Raw genomic sequence first — 24,481 nt, 5'->3', positions numbered from 1 at the left:
CAGCATCCCATATGGTGTCCCAAGCCAGGAGCGATTTCGGAGTGCATAGCCAGAAGTAATCCCTGAGTGTCACCGGGTGTGGCCCAAAAACCATAAAAAAAAATGTTTGTAGAGTTTGTTTCCGTGTGTATAAAAATATTTGAGTACCTAGCTGTGTTGGTGATTTATCAGTGAACTAACAATGTCCCTGGAAAGTGCCAACTCGAGGCTGTTTTTCTTGTTATCTATTTTCTGATCATGTCCTTTCACCTCTATGGGTCTCTCAACTTTTTGTTCTGTGCACCAAACCATCTTCCTCTTTACCACTTCAGGGAGGTGGTAAAGGCAAATGCCTGAGCGCATGTGAAAAGTCCTTCAGCATTAAAATTGGTATGTTCAAAGCTACTATTATGAAAATTTGATTCTCACAAATGCATAAGGAAGCATATATCTGAATGCTTCTGGTTTAAAAAACACATAATTTCAATGTTGGCAAAACCACATGAAACAGGGAAAGGTAAAATATTTATTATAACATTCTCAAAGGCCCTTTAAAATATGGCATTAGATTTCTTTGTTCCTTGTGGACTGGCTGGTTTTCAAACCAACTGATGGTTAGCTTAGTGATTTCTTTTGGTAAAAAGCAATGGTGGCCAGTTATTATGAGAAAGCACATTCACTTCTCTGTAGACGGAACCTAAAGTTGCAAAATTCTGTTCTTGTTATCAGTCTTTTAAATAATCTCAGCTTCTTGAAATGAGATTGAAGATTAAAAAACACAATGCATGGGGCCGGAGAGATAGCACAGTGGCATTTGCCTTGCAAGCAGCCGACCCAGAACCTAAGGTGGTTGGTTCGAATCCCGGCGTCCCATATGGTCCCCGTGCCTGCCAGGAGCTATTTCTGAGCAGACGGCCAGGAGTAACCCCTGAGCACCGCCGGGTGTGGCCAAAAACCAAAAAAAAAAAAAAAAAAAAAAAGAGTGATCCCTGAGCTATTTCTGAGCACACAGCCAGGAGTAACCCCTGAGCACCGCCGGGTGTGGCCCAAAAACCAAAAAAAAAAAAAAAAGAAATTACACCTGAAAGTCTCAGGGGACCATATGGGATGCTGGGGATCGAACCTGATCAGCTATGCACAAAGCAAATGCTCTCCCCGCTATGCTATTGTTCCGGTCCTTCATCCTGATTCTTTTTTTTTTTTTTTTAATTTAATTTTTATTGAGTCACACCCAGAGGCACTCAGGGGTTACTTTTGGCTCTGCGCCCAGAAATTGCTCCTGGCAGACTTGACCACACAGGATGCTGGGTCTCAAATCACTGTCTGTCCTGGATCAGCTGCATGCAAGGCAAATGCCCTACCGCCGTGCCACCCCTCAGGTCCCTCAACCTGATTCTTAAAACAAAAGAATATATAGAATGTAAAGAGAAAACAGCATCATATGTGAGCAAAGCAGCCAAATTAGGGGTTTGGAGAATGAGCAAAGTATAAGTCACTTACTTGTCTTGCTGAGTTGGATTTAATTTTTGGTACTCCCATGAATATCACTGGGAGTGGTCACTAGCATAGAGCCAGGAGAAAGCCCTTAGCACCAGTGGGTGCAACCCCTAACCCTGCCACCAAAAAATTTTAAAAGCAGTCAAAATATAAAATGCATATTTTATATTTCAAATATAGAAAAATCAAAAAGTCAATCAAAATGTAAAATTAATCTCAAGTAAAAAATTGATCTCAAGCAAGAAAAAATATGCTCAAAAGAAAATGGATATTAGTAAACTCTGTTGGGAAAAAAGAGAAAGAAAAAAAAAAAAGAAGAAAATGAATATTCTCCTTATGAATATACCTTATAAGCTTAACAATAAGGTATTGGGAAATGAATCCGTTCCTTTTCTGATGGTTTTCTGTACTTTTTTGCATTGCTAAATGTTCGCACTACAATCAAGAAAGATTTTTTGGTTGTTTTAGGGTCACACCCAGTGGCACTCAAGGATTATTCCTGCTCTCCCTCTCAGAAATCGCTCCTGGTAGCTCAGGAGACCATATGATGCCAGGGATCGAACCTGGGTTCGTTCTGATTCAGCAGCATGCAAGGCAAATGCCCTACTGCTGTGCTATCGCTGCGGCCCCTATCAAGAAACATTTTATAATCAGTTGTCTCTTATTATGATGTTCTTTATTATTAGATGTCATTGGTTTTATTTTATGTTATGTTATGCTTATTTATTTTGGTGTTTGGGTCATACCTGGCAGTGCTCAGGGTTTACTCCTGGGAGACTTTTATGTTATGCCAGTGATCAAAGCCCAGTTTTGGCCCCATGCATGCAAGCACTGTAGCTGCTATACTATGGCTCTAGCCCCTGTCAGTTTCTCTTTAATGTTAAACCTTTTGCTTTTTTCTAGGGGAAGGCTATTAGACATTTTATTTATTTATTTATTATTTATTTATTTATTTTTTCAATTTTTGGGTCACACCTGACAGCGCTCAGGAGCTACTCCTGGCTCTAAGCTCAGAAATTGCTCCCAGTAGTGCTTGGGAAACCATATGGGATTGCCGGATCAAACCACTGTCCTTCTGCATGCAAGGCAAATGCCCTATCTCCATGTTATCTCTCCCCAGCTTCATCCATTTTCAACTTCCTCTACGGGTCAGCCCAGTGCATGGCAAATGCCCCACCGCTGCTGGGCTAACCACTCCCGTCCCAACAAAAAGAATCTTTAAGGCTTAAGATAGGCCATGGGATGGTACTAGAGCTAAAGTTATATCAATAATAGAGCATTCATCTGATTATCTTGGCTATGAATTGGCAAAGCATTAATTTTTATGGACTAGATGAAGGAAGTTTTTCATAGTTTCTGGAGTCAGCCAGCTTAGAAATTATTCTACATTATATATGTATATATATGTGTATATATATGTGTGTATATATATGTGTATATATATATATGTGTATATATATATTGGTTTTTGGGTCACACCCAGCATCTCTCAGAGGTTTCTCCTGGCTCCATGTTCAGAAATTGCTCCTGGCAGGTTCGGGGGACCACATGGGATGTCAGGATTCAAACCACAATCCTTCTGCATGCAAGGCAAATGCTCCAACTCCATGCTATTTCTCTGGTCCCTACAATTTATAATTTTTTTAACTTGGTCAAATTATTTAACTTTTTTCCCATTGTATCATTCATTAAAGTAATTATAAACAACAATATTGGTAGTTACTTAACCTTTTGGGGTTATTTATGTGAGTTCATATATGAGAACAATCAGTGCCAAGTACTTGATGTGCTCTTTTTTGTTTAGTTATTTGTTTTTATTTATTTTTTGTCCTACACCTAGTGCTAGGGGCTACTCTAGCTCTGTGTTCAGAATTTACTCCTGGCAGGCTGAGGGGACCATATGGGATGCCAGGAATTAAACCCAGTTTGGCTGTGTGCAAGGCAATTGCCCTAGGCACTGTGCTATCACTCTAGCCCCTGTTTATTAGTTTTGAGATTTTTTGGGGGGAATCACACCTGACAGTGCTCAGATTTTACTCCTAGCTCTGTGCTCAGGGATTACTTCTAGTGGACCATATATAGTGTCAGAAATTGAACCCAGGCCAGTTGCATGCAAGTCAGACTCTCTACCCACTGAACTACCTCTCCAGCTCCTTGATGTTCAATAACAGAGGTGTAGCTGTCACCTTATCAGGCATGATATCTTCCTCTTCCCTGTGTATGAAATCTACCACAGAGTACTCTTGACCCCTCTTACTTTCCATGTTGTCTTTCTTACATTATTATTGGTTCCCCAAGCATGCCTTTACATCACTTTTTTTTTTTTTTTTTTGGTGGGGTGGGAGTCACACCCGGCAGTGCTCAGGGGTTATTTCTGGGCTCTGTGCTCAGAAATTGCTCCTGGCAGGCACAGAAGACCATATGGTATGTTCGGATTCGAACCACCATCCATCCTGGATTGGCCGCGTGCAAGTCAAATGCCCTACTGCTGTACTATCTCTACGGCCCCTCACTGATTTTGGTTGTTGTTGTTTTGGGCCACACCTGGTGATGCTCAGGGGTTACTCCTGGCTATGCTCTCAGAAATCACTCCTGGCTATGATCTCGGAAATCGCTCCTGGCTTGGGGGACCATATGGGACACCAGGGAATCGAACCGTGGTGTGTCCTTGGATAGCGCCAGCTAGGCAGAGACACCTTACCGGTCCGCGCCACTGCTCCAGCCCTGATTTTTTTTTTTTTTTAAAGGAATGATGGTAGTAAATATTGACTGATTACTAGAATCACAGGTTAGGACAAGGAGTTCTACTGAAATAATCACCAGTGCAGACTGACAGACCTGTTTCATGCACTTTGATTTTCTCTAGCAGGCAGCATGTTGCCCACTGAATGCCTTCAGGATTCTCAGGGGCAGCTTGTGTATTTCCATGCCATCACCATCTGGCACAGGAGGTTGTTTTGCAAAGGCGAGGTGAGCTCCTCTTCAGTCTCTCAAGGAAGCCAAACAGGTTCACTTGACTGACAACCCAGACAACATCACCCTCCTGGAGAATGTTTGACCCGTATGGGCAGTGCCTAACTTTCCAGTAGGTTCTGTGCCAAGAGGAATGCCGAGGCATTTCTAAAATACCCTTTAAGACGGCCTTTATCTCCCAGCCTGCCCCCAAAAGCTATCTGGCCTGGTATGTCCAGTGGCACCTAATTAATCAACCCATTCAAAATATTTGGAATATGAAAAAGGGAGTATGAATCAGGGTGCCAAGGCTATGCCTCCCCACCCCTACTCTCTATGCCAAGGACAGAGAGTCCCCAACCAAAGAGAGGCAGTTTGGATAGTACAGTGGTTATACTCATAGGCTGGCATCATGCCATCTGAGCTGAAATTTTGGCTCCCCTTCTTTTTAGGGGAACTTGTGTCTGTTACTCAACCTCCCAGAATCCCCGTCTGCAAAACTGAGAACTGAACATACCTAATAAATTTAGAGTATTAACTCAATGGATCATTACACAGAATAACTGCCTAGTAGATTATATGTATTCAATGCTTGTTCCTTGTTAGCCGTTACAGGCCAGTTCAAAAACAATAGTCCTGGAGTTCTAAGTTATTAAGGGTACTTAAAATTTCCCTGGAGCAAAAAAATATTTTTTTTTTCCTGGAGCAAAAGGACAACAAAGAAGCTGAGACAAAAGGGAGGCGTTTTTCATAGGGTAGCTCTCCCCCTGATATATTTGCCTTTACCCCAGCTTACTAGCTCTGTGAAATTAATCCTACTTGGCCTTCCTGTTCTTCTATTTGCAAAAGTGGAACAAAGCCTGGAGAGAAAGTATACCAAGGAGGGACAGGAAGCTTGCCCTGCATGCTGCTCACCTGGGTTCTATCCCTGGCAATTCATTTGGTCCTTGAGCACTACCAGGAGTATCGTTGGGTCTGACCAACACCCTCAATACTTGAAAACAAAAGGGGCTCAAAAATGTCCCTTTTTGTGAGTTCCAGTGAGGGTCAAATAAGCAATGCTAGGCTAATCTAATCTAAACACCGAGATATGGGAAACCAGTTTAGCACAGAGACACTTTTCTTAAAAACACATGACAGTGTGAAGAGGCCTGGCTTTAAGACTTTCCCTTAGAAATACATTTATTTTATTTTATTTTATTTATTATTTTGGTTTTTGGGTCACACCCGGCAGCGCTTAGGGGTTACTATGCTCAGAAATCGCTCCTGGCAGGCTCCGGGGACCATATGGGATGCCGGGATTCAAACCAAAGATCTTCTGCATAAAAGGCAAATGGCCTACCTCCATGCTATCTCTCCAGCCCCAGAAATATATGTCTAAGTCATGATCAAGACCAGGAAGACTGGTCTACTATAGGAAGCTTGCAGTAAAGGGTGGGTGCTAGGATTTGTGTAATTAGGATGGAAGAGAGATCACTATGACAATAATAATTGGACACGATCACTCTGGACAAGATCTGGGTGCTGAAAGGAGGTAAAGTGATATGCATGATACCTCTTCAGTAACAGTATTGCAAACCACAATGGTTAAAAAGATGAGAGAGACACAGAAAGAGGAAGAAAATGTGAAGAAATGGGTATTGGAACATTGTATGACAACTCTGTAAACTGTGTGTCTGTCTAACAGTGATTCAACTAAAACAATGTAAATAAAGACAGAAAGACTTTTTATCATTGTTTTATTTAGGGGACACACCAGGTGGTGCTTAGCACTACTCCCAATTCTGTGTTCAAGTCACTTCTGGCCGAGCTCAGAGGACCTTAAGATGCCAGGGTTATGTTTCAGGTCTTTTGAACGCAAAGCCCAGAGTTAGCTGTTTGAACTCAGAATGACTTCAATGTTTTCATGTAGTAAATTATGCTATAAATTATCATCATCAGATCACAATGCATAGAAAAGAGAAACACTGGATCAGTTTGATTACCTCTTATAAAAAATAGTGCTTCTAAAGATTGAACTCAAAGTCACACACAGAGGCATGTAAATGTTCTACCAGCGAGTCACTTCCCTAGCCCTCATTTTAATGACATAGTTTGGGTAGTCATATATTAAGTCAGGTTTTATCATCATAATTTTTTGGTTTTGTTTGGGGGCTACACCCATCAGTGCTCAGGACTTACTCCTAGATCTGTGCTCAGGCAGCACAGGCTGGGAGAGGGGAGAGGGGACCAAATGGGGTGCCCTAGATGGACCCAGGTCAGCCACTTGCAAAGCAAATGTCCTACCCTTTGTACTATCACTTCAGCCCCTTTATTAACATAATTTTAATAGCAAAGTAGATCTTTTTAAAAAAAAGAATCTTATTTTCACTAATGTCTAGACTTTTTTTTTTTTTTTGTATAAAAAAAGAAAAGCTCTTCAAGGGGCTGGAGAGATAGCATGTAGATAGGGTGTTTGCCTTGCATGCAGAAGGATGGTGGTTCGAATCTCGGCATCCCATATGATCCCCGGAGCCTGCCAGGAGCGATTTTTGAGCATAGAGCCAGGAATAACCCCTGAGTGCTGCTGGATGTGACCCGTAAAAACAAAAAAAAAAAAACAAAAAATAAAAAACAAACAAAACAAAAAACTCTTCATGAACCTTTTCAATTCTGGCACATAGCAGGTGCCCATGAAAAACTGCTGAATAAATCATCTTATAGCTACTTAATTTTCAGCATGGCTGAATGTTGTCTATCACCAAGGGCTTTGTGATTAAAGTTTGCCCCTACTTGTTTTTAAAATTACTATTGCCTTTTGATTAATATAAATTAAACAAAAATTCAATTGATTTTTTTTCTTTTTTTTTTTTTGTTTTTGGTTTTTTTTTTTGTTTTGTTTTTGTTTTTGGGCCACACCCATTTGACGCTCAGGGGTTACTCCTGGCTATGTGCTCAGAAATCGCCCCTGGCTTGGGGGGGACCATATGGGACGCCGGGGGATCGAACCGCGATCCTTCCTTGGCTAGCGCTTGCAAGGCAGGCACCTTACCTCCAGCGCCACCTACCCGGCCCCTGATTTTTTTTTCTTTAGCACTGTGCGGGGACCAAACTCAGGACTTCACACACAAAAGGTTATATTCACTGAGTCACATTCCTAGTCTCTTGATTTCACTTGATTTTTTGTTTTTAATTTTTGTTTTAACTCTAGGTTGGACATAGAATTTTTTCTTAACAGAATATTTATTCTTTGATGAAAATTATAATTATGGTTACTATATAAGTTTCAAATTTATTCAATATTACTTAGAAAATTACATATATAATTATATATGTATAAATATACACAAAAATACACTGGTTCTGAGCAACACAGAACATATTTGTAGTGAAGAACCAGTTTTTTTAAAAAATTAATGATTGTGTGGACAATTTGTAAAATTCATTCAAAATTATTAGGGGGAAGCCAGAAAGATAGCATGAAGGTAGGGTGTTTGCCTTGCATGCAGAAGGACTGTGGTTCAAATCCCAGCATCCCATATGGCCCCTCAAGCCGGAGCGAGTTCTGAGCGTAGAGCCAGGAGTAACCCCTGAGTGCTGCCAGGTGTGACCCAAAAACCAAAAAAAAAAAAAAAGTATTAGGGGGCCGGAGAGATACCACAGTGGTAGGATGTTTGCCTTGAACATGGCCAACCCAGGATCAACGGTGCTTCTATTCCCAGCATGCCAGATGGTCCCCTGACCCCGCCAGGGGCGATTTCTGAACACAAGAATCAGGAGTAACCCCTGAGTTTTGCCAGGTGTGACTCAAAAAACAAAAGTAAATAAATAAATAAGAAAATGAAGTAACAAGTTAGTGCAGTTAAAAATTTAAGATAATTTCCCTAACTATATTAACAACTATCATGACAATCTTAATGACTGAGAGAAGTAGAATGCCAGTCTTGAATACAGGAAGGGGTGGGGAAAATGAGGGGGGGCATTGGTGGTGGGAATGTTCCACTGGTGAAGGGGGGTGTCTGTTTATGATTGAAACCCAACTACTCCTGGCTCTATGATCAGAAATCGCTCCTGGGAGGCACGAGGAACCATATGGGATGCTGGGATTCAAAACCACCATCCTTCTGCTTGCAAGGCAAATGCCTTACCTCCATGCTATCTCCTCAGCCCCTGAAACCCAACTACAATCATGCTTCTAATCATGGTGCTTAAAGATTTTATATTAAAAATTTAAGATTAGGGTCATTGAGGAAAGGGGAGGGGGAACACTGTTGATGGTTGTGGTATTGAAATTATGTGCATGAGAAGCCATTATTAAAAAAAAAAAAAGAACACAAGGGTAATTGTATTTCTTCACAAGGAGACGCCAAACAACCTTTCAATTTGCAGAATGTTTTCTGACTCAGTAAATACTGTACTTGCTATAAACATGAATCTACTTAGGAAAGTTAGGCTGTAACAAAGAGTTTGTTTTTTTGTGGTTGTTGTTGTTTTTCAGACAAACCTGGTGGCACTCAGGCATTACTCCTGCCTTACACTCAGAAGTCACACCTGGCAGACTTGGTGAACCATATGGGATGCCGGGGATCAAATCTGAGTCAGCCACATGTCAGGCAAATGCCTACCCGCTGTGCTATCATTTTGGCCCCAGACCCTAGGATCTTTGATTTTGGAGAGGGGTTGAAAATATCAATGGAAGTAAGTATAAGTATAACCTTATTTCTTCATTTTAACATGAAAAAAAATAGATAATACTTTTTCACTTTATAACTCCTGTCGTCTGAGTCTTAATAATGGACACCTTACCTTGTGCACACAGGACTTTGCATTCAGGAAGAACAGTTCCACCGTGGTTTTATCTTTTAAAAACGATATGCTTTCAATATAAAACCTGCAAAACAATAATATAGGAGTTAGTTTCTTCAGATTCTTTCTTCTTGGCAAAATTTCATTTCCTCATTCAGTTTTTTCAAAAAGGGGATTTTGGGGGGCAGGTATGAGAAGGGGAGAGGAATACATGCACTGTTGGAATCATCAAATCAAGCCCTATTGCATCAAAGCATCAGCAACCCTCAGTCCCCTCTACTTTTTGTTTGTTTGGGGGCCATACTCAGCCATGCCCACGGATAACTCCTGGCTCTGTGCTCAGGGATCACTTCTGGTGGTGCTTGGGGGTTCATATAGTGTGCTGGGGATGGAACTGGGGTCTGCCTCATTCAAGGCAAATGCCCTACCTGCAGTGCTATCACTATAGGCCCCCAAGATCAGCCTCTTATTCACTTCTCCACCCCACTAGAGAGAGAATATTGAGCAAGCAAAGGATATTTGTGCTTCTCTTTCTTTCTCATTTTTTTGGTTTGTTTTTGTTTTCTATCTTTTTTCTGGTTTTTGGGCCACACCTGGTGATGCTCAGGGGTCACTCCTGGCTGTGCGCTCAGAAATCGCTCCTGGCTTGGGAGTCCATATGGGATGCCTGGGGATCAAACTGCGGTCCGTTTTAGGCTAGCGCAGGCAAGGCACACGCCTTACCGCTTGTGCCACCACTCTGGTCCCATCTCTCTCTCTCTCTCCTCTCTCTCTCTCTCTCCTCTCTCTCACCTCTCTCTCCTCTCTCTCCTGTAACATACTATGCATATAACACATATACCCATATTTGTATATATGCACATATAAGTTAAAGTTTTTTTCTTGTTTTTTAGATTTTTGCGTGTTGAAAAGTAATTTAAGGAGAAACCAAAAATAGAAATAAATCAAAAATTCTACTTTATCTCTGTTGCTGGTTTTTTTTTTTTTTTTTGACTCAGGAGTTATTCCCGACCCTTTGCTCAGAAATCGATCCTGGCAGGCTTAGGGGAACCATATAGGATGCTGGGGATAGAACTCGGGTCTGTCCCAGGTCTGCTGCAAGTAAGGCAAACTTGCTACTGCTGTGCTACCGCTCTGGCCCTGTTGCTCAATTTTTGATACACATTCTGGGAGCTCTTGATACCTTAGATACTTTCAAAAAAAAAAAAAAAAAAAAAGAAAATCAGGTGAGCTCGAGAGTTGAATGAGAAGTTGGCCAAGTAAACTCATATAATGAATCCTGAGGCAAGCTTTGGCTCATTGGTTTTCAGATATGGAATGTTGAGAACTCCACACAGAACTTCACGTCACCACCAGACCAAATTCAAATCCCCTCCTTTTTTCTTAACAGTTCTGACTCCACGCTTTCCTTTGGCTTGGAGAAAAGCTCTCCACAGGACTTAATCCTGGTCTTTTGTCATGTAAATAGGAATCTTCCCAGTCTCCCTCTTTCTAGGGCCCCTTTGCTTGTTTAGAGGACTGCTGACAGCTCCAAAGTGGGAAAGGGAGGAAAATCTCTGTTTTCATAGTCGACTTAAATGATGATGAAGCTGACTGGTGAAGGCTGACCTAAGCTTTGGGGTGGGTGAGCAGGTCAGAGAGGTATAGAATTTCTTCTTCAGTTATTGGAGTTTTGACTGATGAATATGCATAAACAGAGGTAATGTTCCAAGACACAATTTATGCCCAGAGAAGAGTCTGCTCTTGAACTGGTGAGACTTAAGGTAACAACTAATAATTAACCAGCGAAGAGCCAATTAATGCTCAACTTGGCAAAATCATGAAAAGCCTTGGGAATTTGCCTTTTTTGTTCACCCTCTTCAAGATAACATATGGTCCAAAAGGTTTTTGGAAGGGAACCTGCCCTTTATATGTTTTATTTCTTTTCTTTTTTTGGTTTTTGAGCCACACCCAGTGACAATCAGGGATTACTCCTGGCTATGTGCTCAGAAATCACTCCTGGTTTGGGGGACCATATGGGATGCTGAGGGTTCAAATCATGGTCTGTTTTAGTCTAGCACCGACAAGGCAGACACCCTACCGCTTCTGCCACTGCTCTGGCCCTCCTATATCTTTTATTTTCAAGGGTTTGTTGCAGGCAGGAAGATCAGGGGTTCCTGGTTGGGAAAATGGTGTTTGAAACCTGTTACATTCTGAAGACATAGAGGCCTTTGCCACACAAGACCCAAGACCTGTTTTAGAAATCCAGAAAGTAGGGGCTGGAGAGATAGCATGGAGGCAGGACATTTGCCTTGCATGCAGAAGGAAGGTGGTTTGAATCTTGGCTTCCCATATGGTCCCTTGAGCCTACCAAGAGCAATTTCTGAATATAGAGCAGGAGTAACCCCTGAGCACTGCCGGGTGTCACCCCACCACCAAAAAAAACCAAGCAAACAAACAAACAAACAAACAAACAAACCAAACAACCAGAAAGCCATTGAGATGCAGAATTTCAGGCCCAAGGATAGAAGGACCTCTGAAAGGAAAGACTGGATTCTGGGGAAGCCTTCATTGCTGGAACAAGGGCCACATGAAGAATGTCAAAAGATCATCCACTTACAGCTCTTCACATTGACAACCACCCTAACAATGAACTGTGTGTGTGTGTATGGGGGGGGGGAGTCAGTTTGGAAAAACTATTTATCAACTAACTTGGCAGAGGAAGAAGAGCTCACTGCCTATACACAGACCACCTGCATCTACCCTTTTTGCTTGTTTGTTTGTTTTTGTTTTGGGGCCACACCTGGTGACACTCAGGGATTACTCCTGACTCTGCTCAGAAATTGCTCCTGGCTTGGGGGACCAGACATCAGGGATTGAATAGAGATCAGCCCTAGGTCAGGCGCAAGCAAGGCAAACACTCTACCACTGAGCTATAGCTCCGGACCCCTGCATGCTGTGCTCAGGGGTTACTCCTAGCTCTAGGCTCAGAAATTGCTCATGGCAGACTCGGGGTGGGGGTGGGGTTACCATATGGGATGTCGGGGATCGAACTGTAGTTAGTCCCTGGTTGGCCACGTACAAGGCAAACGCCCTGGGCCACAGGAGATGTGTACTTTCATACTTAACATTGGTATTTCATACAATACATTAGGGGCTTTCTGTTCAGAGAAGCCTGAGTTCTCTCTTCAGCACATATCTTAATCTACCTCTTTCCTCTTCCTTTACTTCCTAAAAAATTTATTCTACTTCACTATTTTTCTCCTGATATTCTTTTCCATGAGGGAAACGGAAATGAACTCTAAAGGCCTGGCTAATATTAGAACTGACTTTCTTGGGGCCGGAGAGATAGCATGGAGGTAAGGCATTCACCTTTCATGTAGAAAGTCATTGGTTCAAATCCCGGTCCCCTGTGCCTGCCAGGGGCGATTTCTGAGCATAGAGCCAGGAATAACCCCTGAGTACTGCCAGGTGTGACCCCCCCCCAAAAAAAAAAAAAAAAAAAAAAAGAACTGACTTTCTTGCAAAGAGCAATTTCTTGCTCCAGCCTAAATCCATGGCTCGCTGTGAAATCAGGTGGTAGGGATTATCTCCTACTATGCAGAGCAAGTAGACTTTTGCACAGCATGGCAGCTGCCCTGTGGTAGTGCTGGCAGGATGTGAATATCTATGCTATGCAGGGACTCATAGTAGACTTTCATCAGTCCTAAATCTCCCAGGCACTTCCCAAGGTGACAGAGCTCAGTAGAGAGAAGCTGTAGATCTCTTTCTAGAGGCTGCCTGCCTCTGTCCTCCTCCCCACTTCATATATGCCACCTGGGGAACCTCCATTAGCAACAAGCTTATCTCACTTATAAGTCAGGTTACTGAAGAAATGTGATTAAGTTAGGAAAAGTGAGGAAAAGTGAGTTGGAGAGAAAAACAGGCTTTGGAATTAGACAGAATTTGGAGCACCGTCTCAGTCATTTTTATATGCTCTGTGGCCTTGACCACATAAGTTGCCTTCTGTCTCTTCTAAATTAAGTCTCATGTATTCCCTACTCTGACTTTTAGAAGAAATAAATGAAGGGATATGTGTAGAATCCAAAATAAATTTAAACACCAGCTTTCAGAAATTTAATACTGGGGGAAATAATTTAAAGATTTTGAGCTCTAAAAGTGAAGATAATAGGGGCTGTAGCAATAGCATAGTAAGGAGGGCATTTGCCTTGCATGAGTTGACCTAGGTTCAATCCCCACCATCCTATATGATCCTCTGTGCCTGCCAAAAGTGATTTCTGAGTACAGAGCCAGGAGGAATCCCTGAGAACCACCAGATGTGGCCTAAATACAAACAAACAAACAAACAAACAGAAAAGGGACCGGAGAGATATCATGGAGGTAAGGCATTTGCCTTGTGTCCAGGATGGTGGTTTGAATCCCGGCATCCCATATGCCTGCCAGGGGCGATTTCTGAGCAAAAAAGAAAAAAAAAAGTGAAGCTAACGAAAGATGTTTAGGAAGGTCATTATAAATATATATTGCCTAGGGGTCTGGAGGAATAGCACAACATTAGGGTGTTTGCCTTCCATGCGGCTGACCCAGGATGGACCAAAGTTCAATCCCCGAAGTCCCATATGGTCCCTCCTGCCAGGAGTGACTTCTGAGCACATACCCAGGAGTAACCCCTGAGAGTCACTGGGTGTGTCCCAAAAACTATATATATTGCCTAAACATGGTACCATGGTAGAGGAAAGGGGAAAGGAGAGGAGTTAACAAAAATTCATGGGGTTGGGAAAGACAGACCAGAGACAATAGGAGGATCTAATGGAACAGAAACAGAGAGCTGGAAAAGAAGACATAAGCATGGAGTGCAGAGGCTAGCTGCTTGGTACTGTCTAGCTGTGGTGGCTGTTACCAAGTGTCCTTGAATCTTGAAGGACTGCCTAGTTCAACATGATGTTGATGGTTTCCTGCTTTCTTTGCTCCTGCAGTTTGTCTCTTTTTAATTTTTATTTGGGTTTGGGATCTACCCAGTGGTGCTTAGGGGATGGCTGCTCCTAATTTTATGGTGTCAGGGATTCAAACAGGAGTTGGTTACTTTGAGGCAAACACTTAACATCCCTACACTATCTCTCTGGTCTTTGATTCTGCATTTTAGAAAAGTCCCCTGCTAATGCCTGTTATCTAAGAGAACATGAATGAATAGGCTTCCAATTGATAGACCAAAAAGGCAGTCCCAGTCTTGGCTATTCTTGATCTCTCATATATGGAATGGGCAACACTGGGAGTGCTTTCTCTATGCTACTTCATTTCGTTTCACAACACCAGATCAGAGACACCTATCATTACTCCATTTCACAGCAGCAAAAGCTGGGTGCCAGAGATTTGTCTACGTGGCAGACTTGTTCCTTTGACTTTGTGCATAATAGTTGTAAGCAAAACCTTCTTTGATGCCTTTTTGGTTCACTTCATTTTGCACTTCTGCAGACATCAGATGTACAATTTGGGTACAAGAACCAGGAGATTTGTCATACAACCAATGCTCCTATGATCTCCATTCCTTTGAGCCATCTCTTCAGCAGGTAACAAATTAAGAAATGAGATGTGAAGCACCTTTTGCTTTATTTGAAGAGATAGGGTATGAAGGGACACAAATGCCAGTCCTTATTTCTGGCTCTGCACTTTGGGATCATTCCTGGAAGAGTCTGGGGATATACGGATATAAGGATTGAATCTGGATTGGCTGTGAACAAGGCAAGCACCCTACTCACTGTACTATCGCTCCAATTCCTAATTTTTGGTGTTTTTTTTTGGGGGGGGGCCACATCTGGCAGTGCCTAGGGAACCATACACAGTACTGTCTCTTTCACTTTTTTTGTTTGTTTGTTTTTTTGGCCACACTCAGTGACACTCAGGGGTTACTCCTGGCTCATTTGCTCAGAAATCGATCCTGGCTTGGGGGACCATATGGGAAGCCGGGGGATTGAACTGTGGTCCATCCTAGGCTAGCATGCACAAGTGGCCTTACCTCTTGCACCATTACTCTGGCCCCCCCTTTCAATTTTTTTTTTGTGGTTTTTGGGTCACACCCGGCAGTGCTTAGGGGTTACTCCTGGCTCCATGCTCAGAAATTGCTCCTGGCAGGCACGGGGGACCATATGGGACGCCGGGATTCAAACCGATGACCTTCTGCATGAAAGGCAAATGCCTTACCTCCATGCTATCTCTCCAGCCCCAGCCCCCCTTTCACTTTTAATAGGTTTCCCCCACTATCAAAAAGTGAAGTCTTCCTATTAAACCTGTGGAAGCAAAAATGATATAAAGTGAAGAAGCAGTTGCCATTACTTCATATGGAATCATTTCATATCAGGTAACACATAAAACTTAAAACATATAGTCAAGAGTGATAGGATAAGTGGAGTTATTTTAGGGAATGAGCTTGGCAGGATCCTTTCATTGCTTGGTTGCTATGATCACAACTGCTACAAAGCCAACACAACTTTCATCTTTTATCATGAAAGTGACAAGAGCCAGAACAACAGTTCAGTAGGCAGGGTACTTGCCTTCCACACAGCTGGGTTGAATACTGGCATTCTATATACCCCAAGCGCCACCAGGAATGATTCCTGATTGCAGAGCCAGGAGTAAGCCTTGAGTGCTACCAGATGTTGTCCCCAAACCAACAAAAACAAAAACAAAAAAATGGAAATTCCTTTTCTTTTTTTTTTTTTTTTTTTTTTTTTGGTTTTTGGGCCACACCCAGTGACGTTCAGGGGTTACTCCTGGCTATGCGCTCAGAAGTCGCTCCTGGCTTGGGGGACCATATGGGACGCCAGGGGATCGAACCGCGGTCCGTCCAAGGCTAGCGCAGGCAAGGCAGGCACCTTACCTCTAGCGCCACCGCCTGGGCCCGGAAATTCCTTTTCAATTTCTTTCCGTTAGTTAAAAAAAGGTACTGATGTCGGTCTCTATCAAAGCAAAATGGTCTGATGCCAATTTTCTAGAATTAGTGGATATCTGTATTTTATTATCTCTCCAACAGAAATATATTAAATACATTTTTATATATAATAATGAGTTTAGCATTATATCAATGAATTTTTATGCTAACAAAGTTTGTCATTATTTGTTAATATTCAAAACTAAAGCCCTCATTTAACATTTCCATTATTCCCCAGATTTTCCTAGAGTAAGATCAGGCTCAAAGCAGTGCTCATGAAGTTCTGCGGCCTCCCTGACAATTCTTTGGCCAATCAGACTGTCAGTTTAGCACAAATAGAACAGTCAAATTGTAGTGTCAGGGATACTTAGGCGATCTTGGTTCTGTTGGAGTCTCAGCTGTACCTAGCTTTGTGCAGAGGACAATGTGGTGCCACAAATTAATTCCAGCTCAGGCACATGTGTGTAACCAGGCATGTGCCCTAATCACTGCACTATCTTCTGTCTCTGTCCCCACACTTTCAAAAAAGTTCACTGATTTCTGGAGAGATTTACAGGGTTTAAAGCACTTACTTGTATTTGGCAAACCCTAGTTTGATTCTGGACGCCACTTATGGTCCTTTGAATCCCAACAAGAATGACTCCTGAGTACAGAGTCACAGCCAGATGTGGCCAAGATATGTCACCTACCTCCTTATTCAATTCTGGAGAGATAGTATAGTGAGTAAGGTGTTTGCCTTGCATGTATCTGACCCAGGTTCAATCACAGGATCCCATTTGTTCCCTGAGCACCACCAGGAGTAATCCCTGAGTATAAAGCAAGAAGTAACTCTTGGCATCACTGGGTATGGCTCTCCAAACCCCAAAACAAGCCCATACTCAATTCTGTGCTTATTATTAAATAAAATTATACCAATCCATAATAAAAGTCACATACGCAGCCTTAAACACTATGGCTGTATATAAAACTAAGGCCAGGGAATGAAAAGAGAGGGACCAAATAGATAATATTTATTCTACTTATCCCTGAATCCCTCTCCAAAATGTCTACAGCAAACTCTTTTACCTTGGTATATAAAAAATATTGGAATGTTCTATATGGAGCTCAAAGATGATGGGAATCCATTTGTTCTGCCAATGGAATCCTAACAAATTGTTTATTGGTTTCTGTTCTCTAGATCCCTTTGGTACCTGGAATTATGATTTTTTTCTGAGAACTTTATACACTTTTCCTTTAGTTCTCTTTTCTTTCCTTTTTCTTTTCTTTGTTTTGGATTCACACATAGCAATGCTCAAGGCTCACTCCCGCCTCTGTTCATCATTCCTGGAGGTGCTTAGGAAAACGCAATGCCAGGAATTGAACTTGTATTGACAACCTACAAGACAATCATCTTGGGGCCGGGAAGGTGGCGCTACAGGTTAGGTGTCTGCCTTGCAAGCGGATGGACCGCGGTTCGATCCCCCAGTGTCCCATATGGTCCTCCCAAGCCAGGGGTGATTTCTGAGTGCATAGCCAGGAGTAACCCCTGAGCGTCAAACGGGTGTGGCCCAAAAACAAAACAAACAAACAAACAAACAAACAAACAAAAAGACAATCACCTTATATCTGTATTATTTCTCTGGCCTTTCCTCAGTTTCACTTTGTTAGCCATAATTTTTTTTTGGGGGGGGCACACCCATTTGATGCTCAGGGGTTACTCCTGGCTAAGCGCTCAGAAATTGCCCCTGGCTTGGGGGGACCATATGGGACGCCGGGGGGATAGAACCGCGTTAGCGCTTGCAAGGCAGACACCTTACCTCTAGCGCCACCTCACTGGGCCCAGCCATAAATTTTTGCTGTTGCTGGCAAAAGAAGAAACTAAAGTAATAGACTTTCCTGTGTGCTACAACAATACACAGAACAGTGTACACTCATGTACACTCAACGAGTGTACACTCATTGTACACACATTTCACATAGGAGAAGGCAACAAGCACATTATGAACCCATCTTACAAATGAGAGAACTGAGCTATAGAAATGTAAAGTTATCTTTCCCAAGTCATACAAGTAGGGAACTGTGGAAATTTATTTTATACCAAGGCCTGTGAGACTTCAAAATTTATGGTCCTAATCAATATGACACAGTGCTTTTCTTTGTGATAGCAATCATAATAAAATACATGTTTGCAATGCCAGGGAGTCTTAAGGGAAGGATACAGTAAAAAGAGCTAGGCAACAAGAGGGAGAATCCAGATAAACTGAAACTCATAGCACCGAGAGTCACAGGAGAGGGACAGCTGAACTGAGTTTTAAAACATGCATGAACTCCAGCTACAGAAGGAGAAAGGGCATTTTAGGAAATGCCCATGAGCCAAGCCAATTCTCTTGCTTTGTCTTAGAAAATTTAAGAGACTAAATGTGGGAACTTGGTGGTTTCATATCACGTCAACTTGTGACTCGTCCAATTCTAAGTAGATACCTTTAAACTAGAAACTGGATTCCCCTTATTTCTCAAGCCCAAGCCCCTGACTATCTAAGTCACACTAAACAGGTTCTATCTTGTTTCCCACTATTTTCTGGCCACCTGCCCTGCTGCCTTCTACCTTTCTGCAAAGGCATCTGATTACTTGCTCTATGAATCTAGGATCCCATCTCTTCCCTCAAGGAAGCTATTGTATTGACTTCAATTTTATGAAGTGTATGAAATGTATGTATAGTCTGTGGGGAAAATGGCTCCAAGAGCACCTATCAACACTTAACCATGACTAGAGCAAAATCTAAGTTTTTTCATGAAAGATCTATCCCAGGATCATGAAATAAAGAGCTTTTGTTTTCATCCTTTTCCACAAAAGGATACTGTTTCCTTTTGGCATGCTTACTGTGAGCCATTACACTATGATTTTGTGATGGTGAAGCCCGTGATCAAATTTTCAGCCTCACACGTGAACCTGGGCAGATGTTATAGAGACAAACTTCCCGGAATTAACAAGTGCAATGTTTTGGGCAGCAGAGATAGTACAGGGATTAAGATATTAGCCTTGTATGCGGCTTATCCAGGTTCAGTTCCTGGCAACACATGGTCCCCTGAGCACTGCAGGGAAAGACCCCCTTGGGTACAGAGCTAGGAGTAGTCCTTGAATACAATCAAGTGTGGGTCACAAATCATAAAGGAAAACAAAAAGCAGGTGTATTTTCTTGAGAATTGACTGAATTTGCTTCATTTATTTTACTTTTGGTGCTTCACCCTTTTTCCTTTCCTTTTTTTTTTTTTTGTTTGTGAAAGATATTTGGGTTTTTGAGTCACACCTAGCGACACACTGGGGTCACACCTGGCTCTGTGTTCAAAAATCGCTCCTGGCAGGGACCATATGGAATGCTGGTTATCAAACCTGGTTGGTCCTGGGTCATCTGTGTGCAAAGCAAAGAACCTAACCACTGTGCTATTGCTTTGGACCATCCTTTCTGTTTTTCTTTTCTTCCTGTGTTTTTGTTTGTTTGTATTTGGGCCAACCTGGCAGTGTTCAGGGGTATTCCTGACTCTGTAAAATTACTCTTAGAAATTATCCTTGGCATGCTTGGGGGACCATATAGGATCAAATCCATTAAAGGATTTGCATTAAAGGCAAATGCCCTACCCATTCTTGACAAGAGAGGGCTTTCACTAAACACTTGTTAGTAACTAAAAAGGTCACAAATCTAAGACATAACCAAGATGAATGAGAGGGGACAGTGACCTGCCAATAGTCCATAACACATGCATGTCAAAAAAAAAAAAAAAAACAGACACTGAGCTGAACCTGAATGGTCATCAAAAGGTAAAATATCATATTCTATATATTTTTTAAGTTTAATTTTTTGAAGGGAGAGTTATTCTTCAAGGTAAACATCAACATGATAGGCCAGAGAGACAACTCAGAGAGTTGAAGCATAATTGTGTCCTGGATTTGATCCCTGGTGCCACTTTGTCTCCCAGAACTATCAGTAGTGACCCCTAAAGCACCAGCTGGGAATAGGCCTAGAGCACTGCTTGATGTGGCCCAGACACCAAAAACCAAATAAAGTTAACATATGGCAGGATAGTATTTTAAATCCTTGACTCCTGGGGCTGGAACACAGAAGGTAAGGTTGCAACTCAGTAGGTACTGTTTTATATGTAGCCAACCTTGGTTCGATCTTTGGTCTCCCATAGGATCCTCTGAGGATGGCCTATCCTGGAACCTTGGGCTAGCTGCTTGCTTTTTGTTTTTTGGGTGGATGAATTAAAGGGATTTGGATCATACATGGTGGTGCTTAGTGGCTACTCCTGGTAAAACTTGGGGAAATAAATATGGGAATCCAACTAATGTTTGCAAGAAGGCAAGAGCCTTAATCTACTTACTGTCTCTCTGGCTCTGACCTCACTTCCCACACTTGTATCCACACCCAAGAAATAAAAAAGCTTGAAAGTGTTCAACATGATTGGTAGGTAGTACTTGATTCAGTAATCAGTAGATACAGTAGTGATTATTGTTATGTTATATGCAACTTCCATTTACTCCATATTTCTTTTCTTTTTTGTTGTTGACAGTGGCATGGGGGTGAGGGGTAGGGTTGCTCAGGGCTTATTCCTGACTCTCACTCAGTGATCACTCGCAGTGTTGTTTGGAAGACCATATGGGATGCCCAAGTCAGTTACATGCAACACAGCCATGTGCTTTTCTATCTCACTGGCCTTCACCTACTCTATATTTCTATAACAAGAGACTCTACATATTTAGACTATTAAATTTAACTACATATATATGCATGGAAATTATCTTTTTCAAAAACTCTTTCTCTCAAGGATATAAAATGCTACAAAAAAGTCCATCTTGACAGAGCATGGAAACATATTGGGAAACAAATATGATCTTCCCTAATTACAACATCTTCCTCCTCAATAAAGTGCATTTTCTTGGCTTTCTAGGGCTGTAGCTATGGCTGAGTGATGTCTTTTAAGAAGATGAGTTAAGGGCCAGAGCGATAGCATGGAGGTAAGGCATTTGCTTTGCATGCAGAAGGTTGGTGGTTTGAATCCTGGCATCCCATAAGGTCCCCAGAACCTGCCAGGAGCGATCCAAAAACCAAAAAAAAAAAAAAGTCTAAAAAAAAAAAGATGAGTTAAGCAAAAACTGATCCCCAACATCCCATATGGTCTTCCGAGCCGGCTAGGAATGATTTCTGAATGCAGAGCCATGAGTAACCTCTAAAAGCCTGTGGGTGTAGCCCAAAAACAAAAATAAAAAATAAAAAGAACTGCTCAATTATTTCTCATTCTGGACACTGCTGAGTTCATGATTGTCATCCAAATGAGGGTTAAATTAAAATGCCTCATTCTAGCTTTCACTCAGTCATTGTGGGTAATTTTAGGCATTCTACTGCAGCCAGCTGCCCAATTAGGTTTCTATCAGATCCAAATCCACATATGGAACAGAAATCTGTTTATTTCTCCTAATGACTCCACAACGTCATAGTCTCACTTTGTAATGCATGCTGAAGACAGCAGTGCAATTTAAGTGCTTTGTTTCACTTTCTTCAAGTTATTATGCAAAACTTGTGGGAGTCCCAGATGTGCTCTTTCATCTCTGGGAGGGGTACAGTTTTGGAGAATTCCCCAAGGGAATCACCTTTTGCTTCTACTCTGTGCTTCTCTGCCAGGAAAACTTGTCCACTTCTGGATTTCCAGACATCAGAAAGGCCTTTCTGCAAAGGCCCTTCAGGTAAGCCTGCAGAGACTTGCCTGATGCTCTCCCACTATGTGACTCTATCTGAGTTCTCCAGGGAAGAGCTGGAGGCACAGGAGGGTGTGGGCTTTGCTGTGACCTGTCCGAAGGAGAGGAAATTGAGGTCATGTCAAATCCATCTGCTTTCTTCATTTTTTTTTTTTTAGTGGAGGGTGATACAGAGATGCTCAGGGCCACACCTAGGCCTGTTTTCAGGGGCTATACATGGTAGTGCTCAGAGGATCATATGTGGTGCCTGGATTTGAACAAGAATTGTGGCTGCAGCAGCATGCTAGGCAAATAACTTCATCTTTGTATTCTCTCTCAGTTTTTCCTTCATCATTATATTAATAATTATCATTATGTTTTAGACCCACACCCAACAGTGCTCAGGGCTTATTCTTGGCTCTGTGCTCAGAAATTGGATCACTTTTGGTAGTGCTCAGAAACCATGGATGGTTCTGAGGATCGAACCCAGGTCAGCTGCATGCGAGCCAGATGCCTTCCTTACCTACTGTACTATTTTGCTGGCCTGTTAAAGACATTTTTTTTTTTTTTTTTTTGTTTTTGGGCCACACCCAGTAACGCTCAGGGGTTACTCCTGGCTATGCGCTCAGAAGTCGCTCCTGGCTCGGGGGACCATATGGGACACCGGGGGATCGAATCGCGGTCCGTCCAAGGCTAGCGCAGGCAAGGCAGGCACCTTACCTCTTGCGCCACCGCCCGGCCCCATAAAGACATTTTTTGATTACCATAAACTGTAGAGTGTTAGTGGCTAGAGATGCTACAAATATCCTACAGCATATTAGAGCTCCAAATAACCTAGAATTATGGAAAACCCACACTAGAACTTTTCACTCTTCCATTTTTTTTTCACCCTTCATAAATATCTCCTTAGGTTCTTCTGCTGTCACCCTAAGGACAGATTACAGAAGAACCTGATAAAGGGTCAGAAAGGATCTAAAAATATAATCCTATATGATATTGGAGTTGGTATTGAGCAGTTTACGAATCTATATATTTCTGGAATTGTCATACGTTTTATTTACATGTCATCTGAATAAGTTTGCCCTCAAAGATGGAGGCGACTAACCAACCACACGGATGTTCAAGAACCGGTCAGTCCACTTAGGAGGTCAAGGTTGTTATGAAAGCAGTCAGCAGTCACATTCCCCAGGTTCTGGGATATTGCGTGTTTAAGTGGGGGTGTAATAGGTGTAGTAGGTGGGCAAAGAATTCTGGCTGACTCACACACCTTCCCCCAAATACGTCTGGTCAGCCTACAACAAGGGAAATCAAATCATATATTTCAATCGCTTTTTAGTGACATTTCTCTGCAAGAGACACATTTTTCTGTTCTTCTGTGACCTAAATCACCTATTCCTTTAAAATAAGTCATGGCTATCCAGGCACAAACAGCTTAACTGGACTTGCTTTTAATCAGTCCTTTTATTTGTGTAAAACTTTCTTCATTGTAGGAAAAATGTATATTGATACTCAAAAATCATCCCCATAATTATTCTCATCATCATCACTAGAGATGGGTTAATTATTACTGGCATTTAAGAACTTTTCTTAGAAGAAAATTCATATTTAGTACTGTATTATATAAGTTCAATCATATTGCATAATTTTTTATACAATTTTTTATACAATTTTCCATGTCAAGTCTCTTATTGTTCACCAGAATATTTACCTGCTGTTTTGGTAAAGATATAGTTGTCTTTCTTATTAGGCTGATTGTAGCTGAGAGTGAAATATTATTTAAACTCATTCTATTGATGGAATGGTCTAGAACAAGGATAGGGTGATGACAAAATGTTCAGCAGGCTCTTTGTTCAGAAAGATTCTTTGTAGTAAATAATTTTGTAAAAGTAATTAAAGATGCTTGGTATCCCCATATTTCCTAAAAGACATCCCTATAATATGGGGGAGTTTTCAGCACCACAGAAAGTGTATTTGTAGCACACATTGTTATGGGAGGTCTCTAAGTAGTCCCTTATATCCTGAGAGCATAATAAATATTACTTGAAAGAAGAGGAGAAGAGGAAAGACTAAAAAGAGAGAAAGCAGGGCCGGAGAGATAGCATGGAGGTAAGGCGTTTGCCTTTCATGCAGGAGGTCATCGGTTCAAATCCCGGCGCCCATATGGTCCCCCGTGCCTGCCAGGAGCAATTTCTGAGCCTGGAGCCAGGAATAACCCCTGAGCACTGCCGGGTGTGACCCAAAAACCACAAAAAAAAAAAAAAAAAAAAAGAGAGAAAGCAAGCAGTGTTTTGAAAAACAAGAGGAGATGACATTGAGATACTAGTTGTGTGGAGAGGGGTGGTACCAGTCTGAGGTACCTTCGCTTGGCCTCCCCTGAAAGAATGGGAACTTTTCCAGTGAACGCATGCCAAGTGCCTGCTCTCTGATTTAAATGCCTGCGTGCTTGCTCACTATCAAGATTATTTTTAAATGTTCACATCTGGGCTGCATTACCAGAGGTCCATGTGTTTGTGAAAGATAATTTACAGCAGCAGATAACAAGCTCCAGCCTGGAGGAGCTGACAGGGATTTTGGGGTAGAGTTTGAATTCATATAGAAAGAGAGAATGGGTTAAATAAATTATGGCATTCAAATAAATTGTGTGGCGTCTGTACATG

The 24,481-nt window shown here is 41.9% G+C and overlaps 1 protein-coding gene across 1 annotated transcript in view; it reads right to left on the bottom strand.

The window, feature by feature from the left end:
• The window catches only part of FRMD4B (FERM domain containing 4B), a 253,675-nt gene that overhangs the window by 124,406 nt on the left and 104,788 nt on the right, over positions 1 to 24,481 (bottom strand). Inside the window, exon 5 of the mRNA XM_049777265.1 lies at positions 9,214 to 9,298. Coding sequence (XP_049633222.1) covers positions 9,214 to 9,298 — 85 coding nt within the window. The remainder of the gene's footprint in view (positions 1 to 9,213; positions 9,299 to 24,481) is intronic.

Source organism: Suncus etruscus, chromosome 7 (genome assembly GCF_024139225.1).
Source record: "Suncus etruscus isolate mSunEtr1 chromosome 7, mSunEtr1.pri.cur, whole genome shotgun sequence".
Lineage (NCBI taxonomy): Eukaryota > Metazoa > Chordata > Mammalia > Eulipotyphla > Soricidae > Suncus > Suncus etruscus.
The sequence above is the reverse complement of the archived record's forward strand: the minus strand, read 5'-3'. Positions and strand labels throughout refer to the sequence as shown.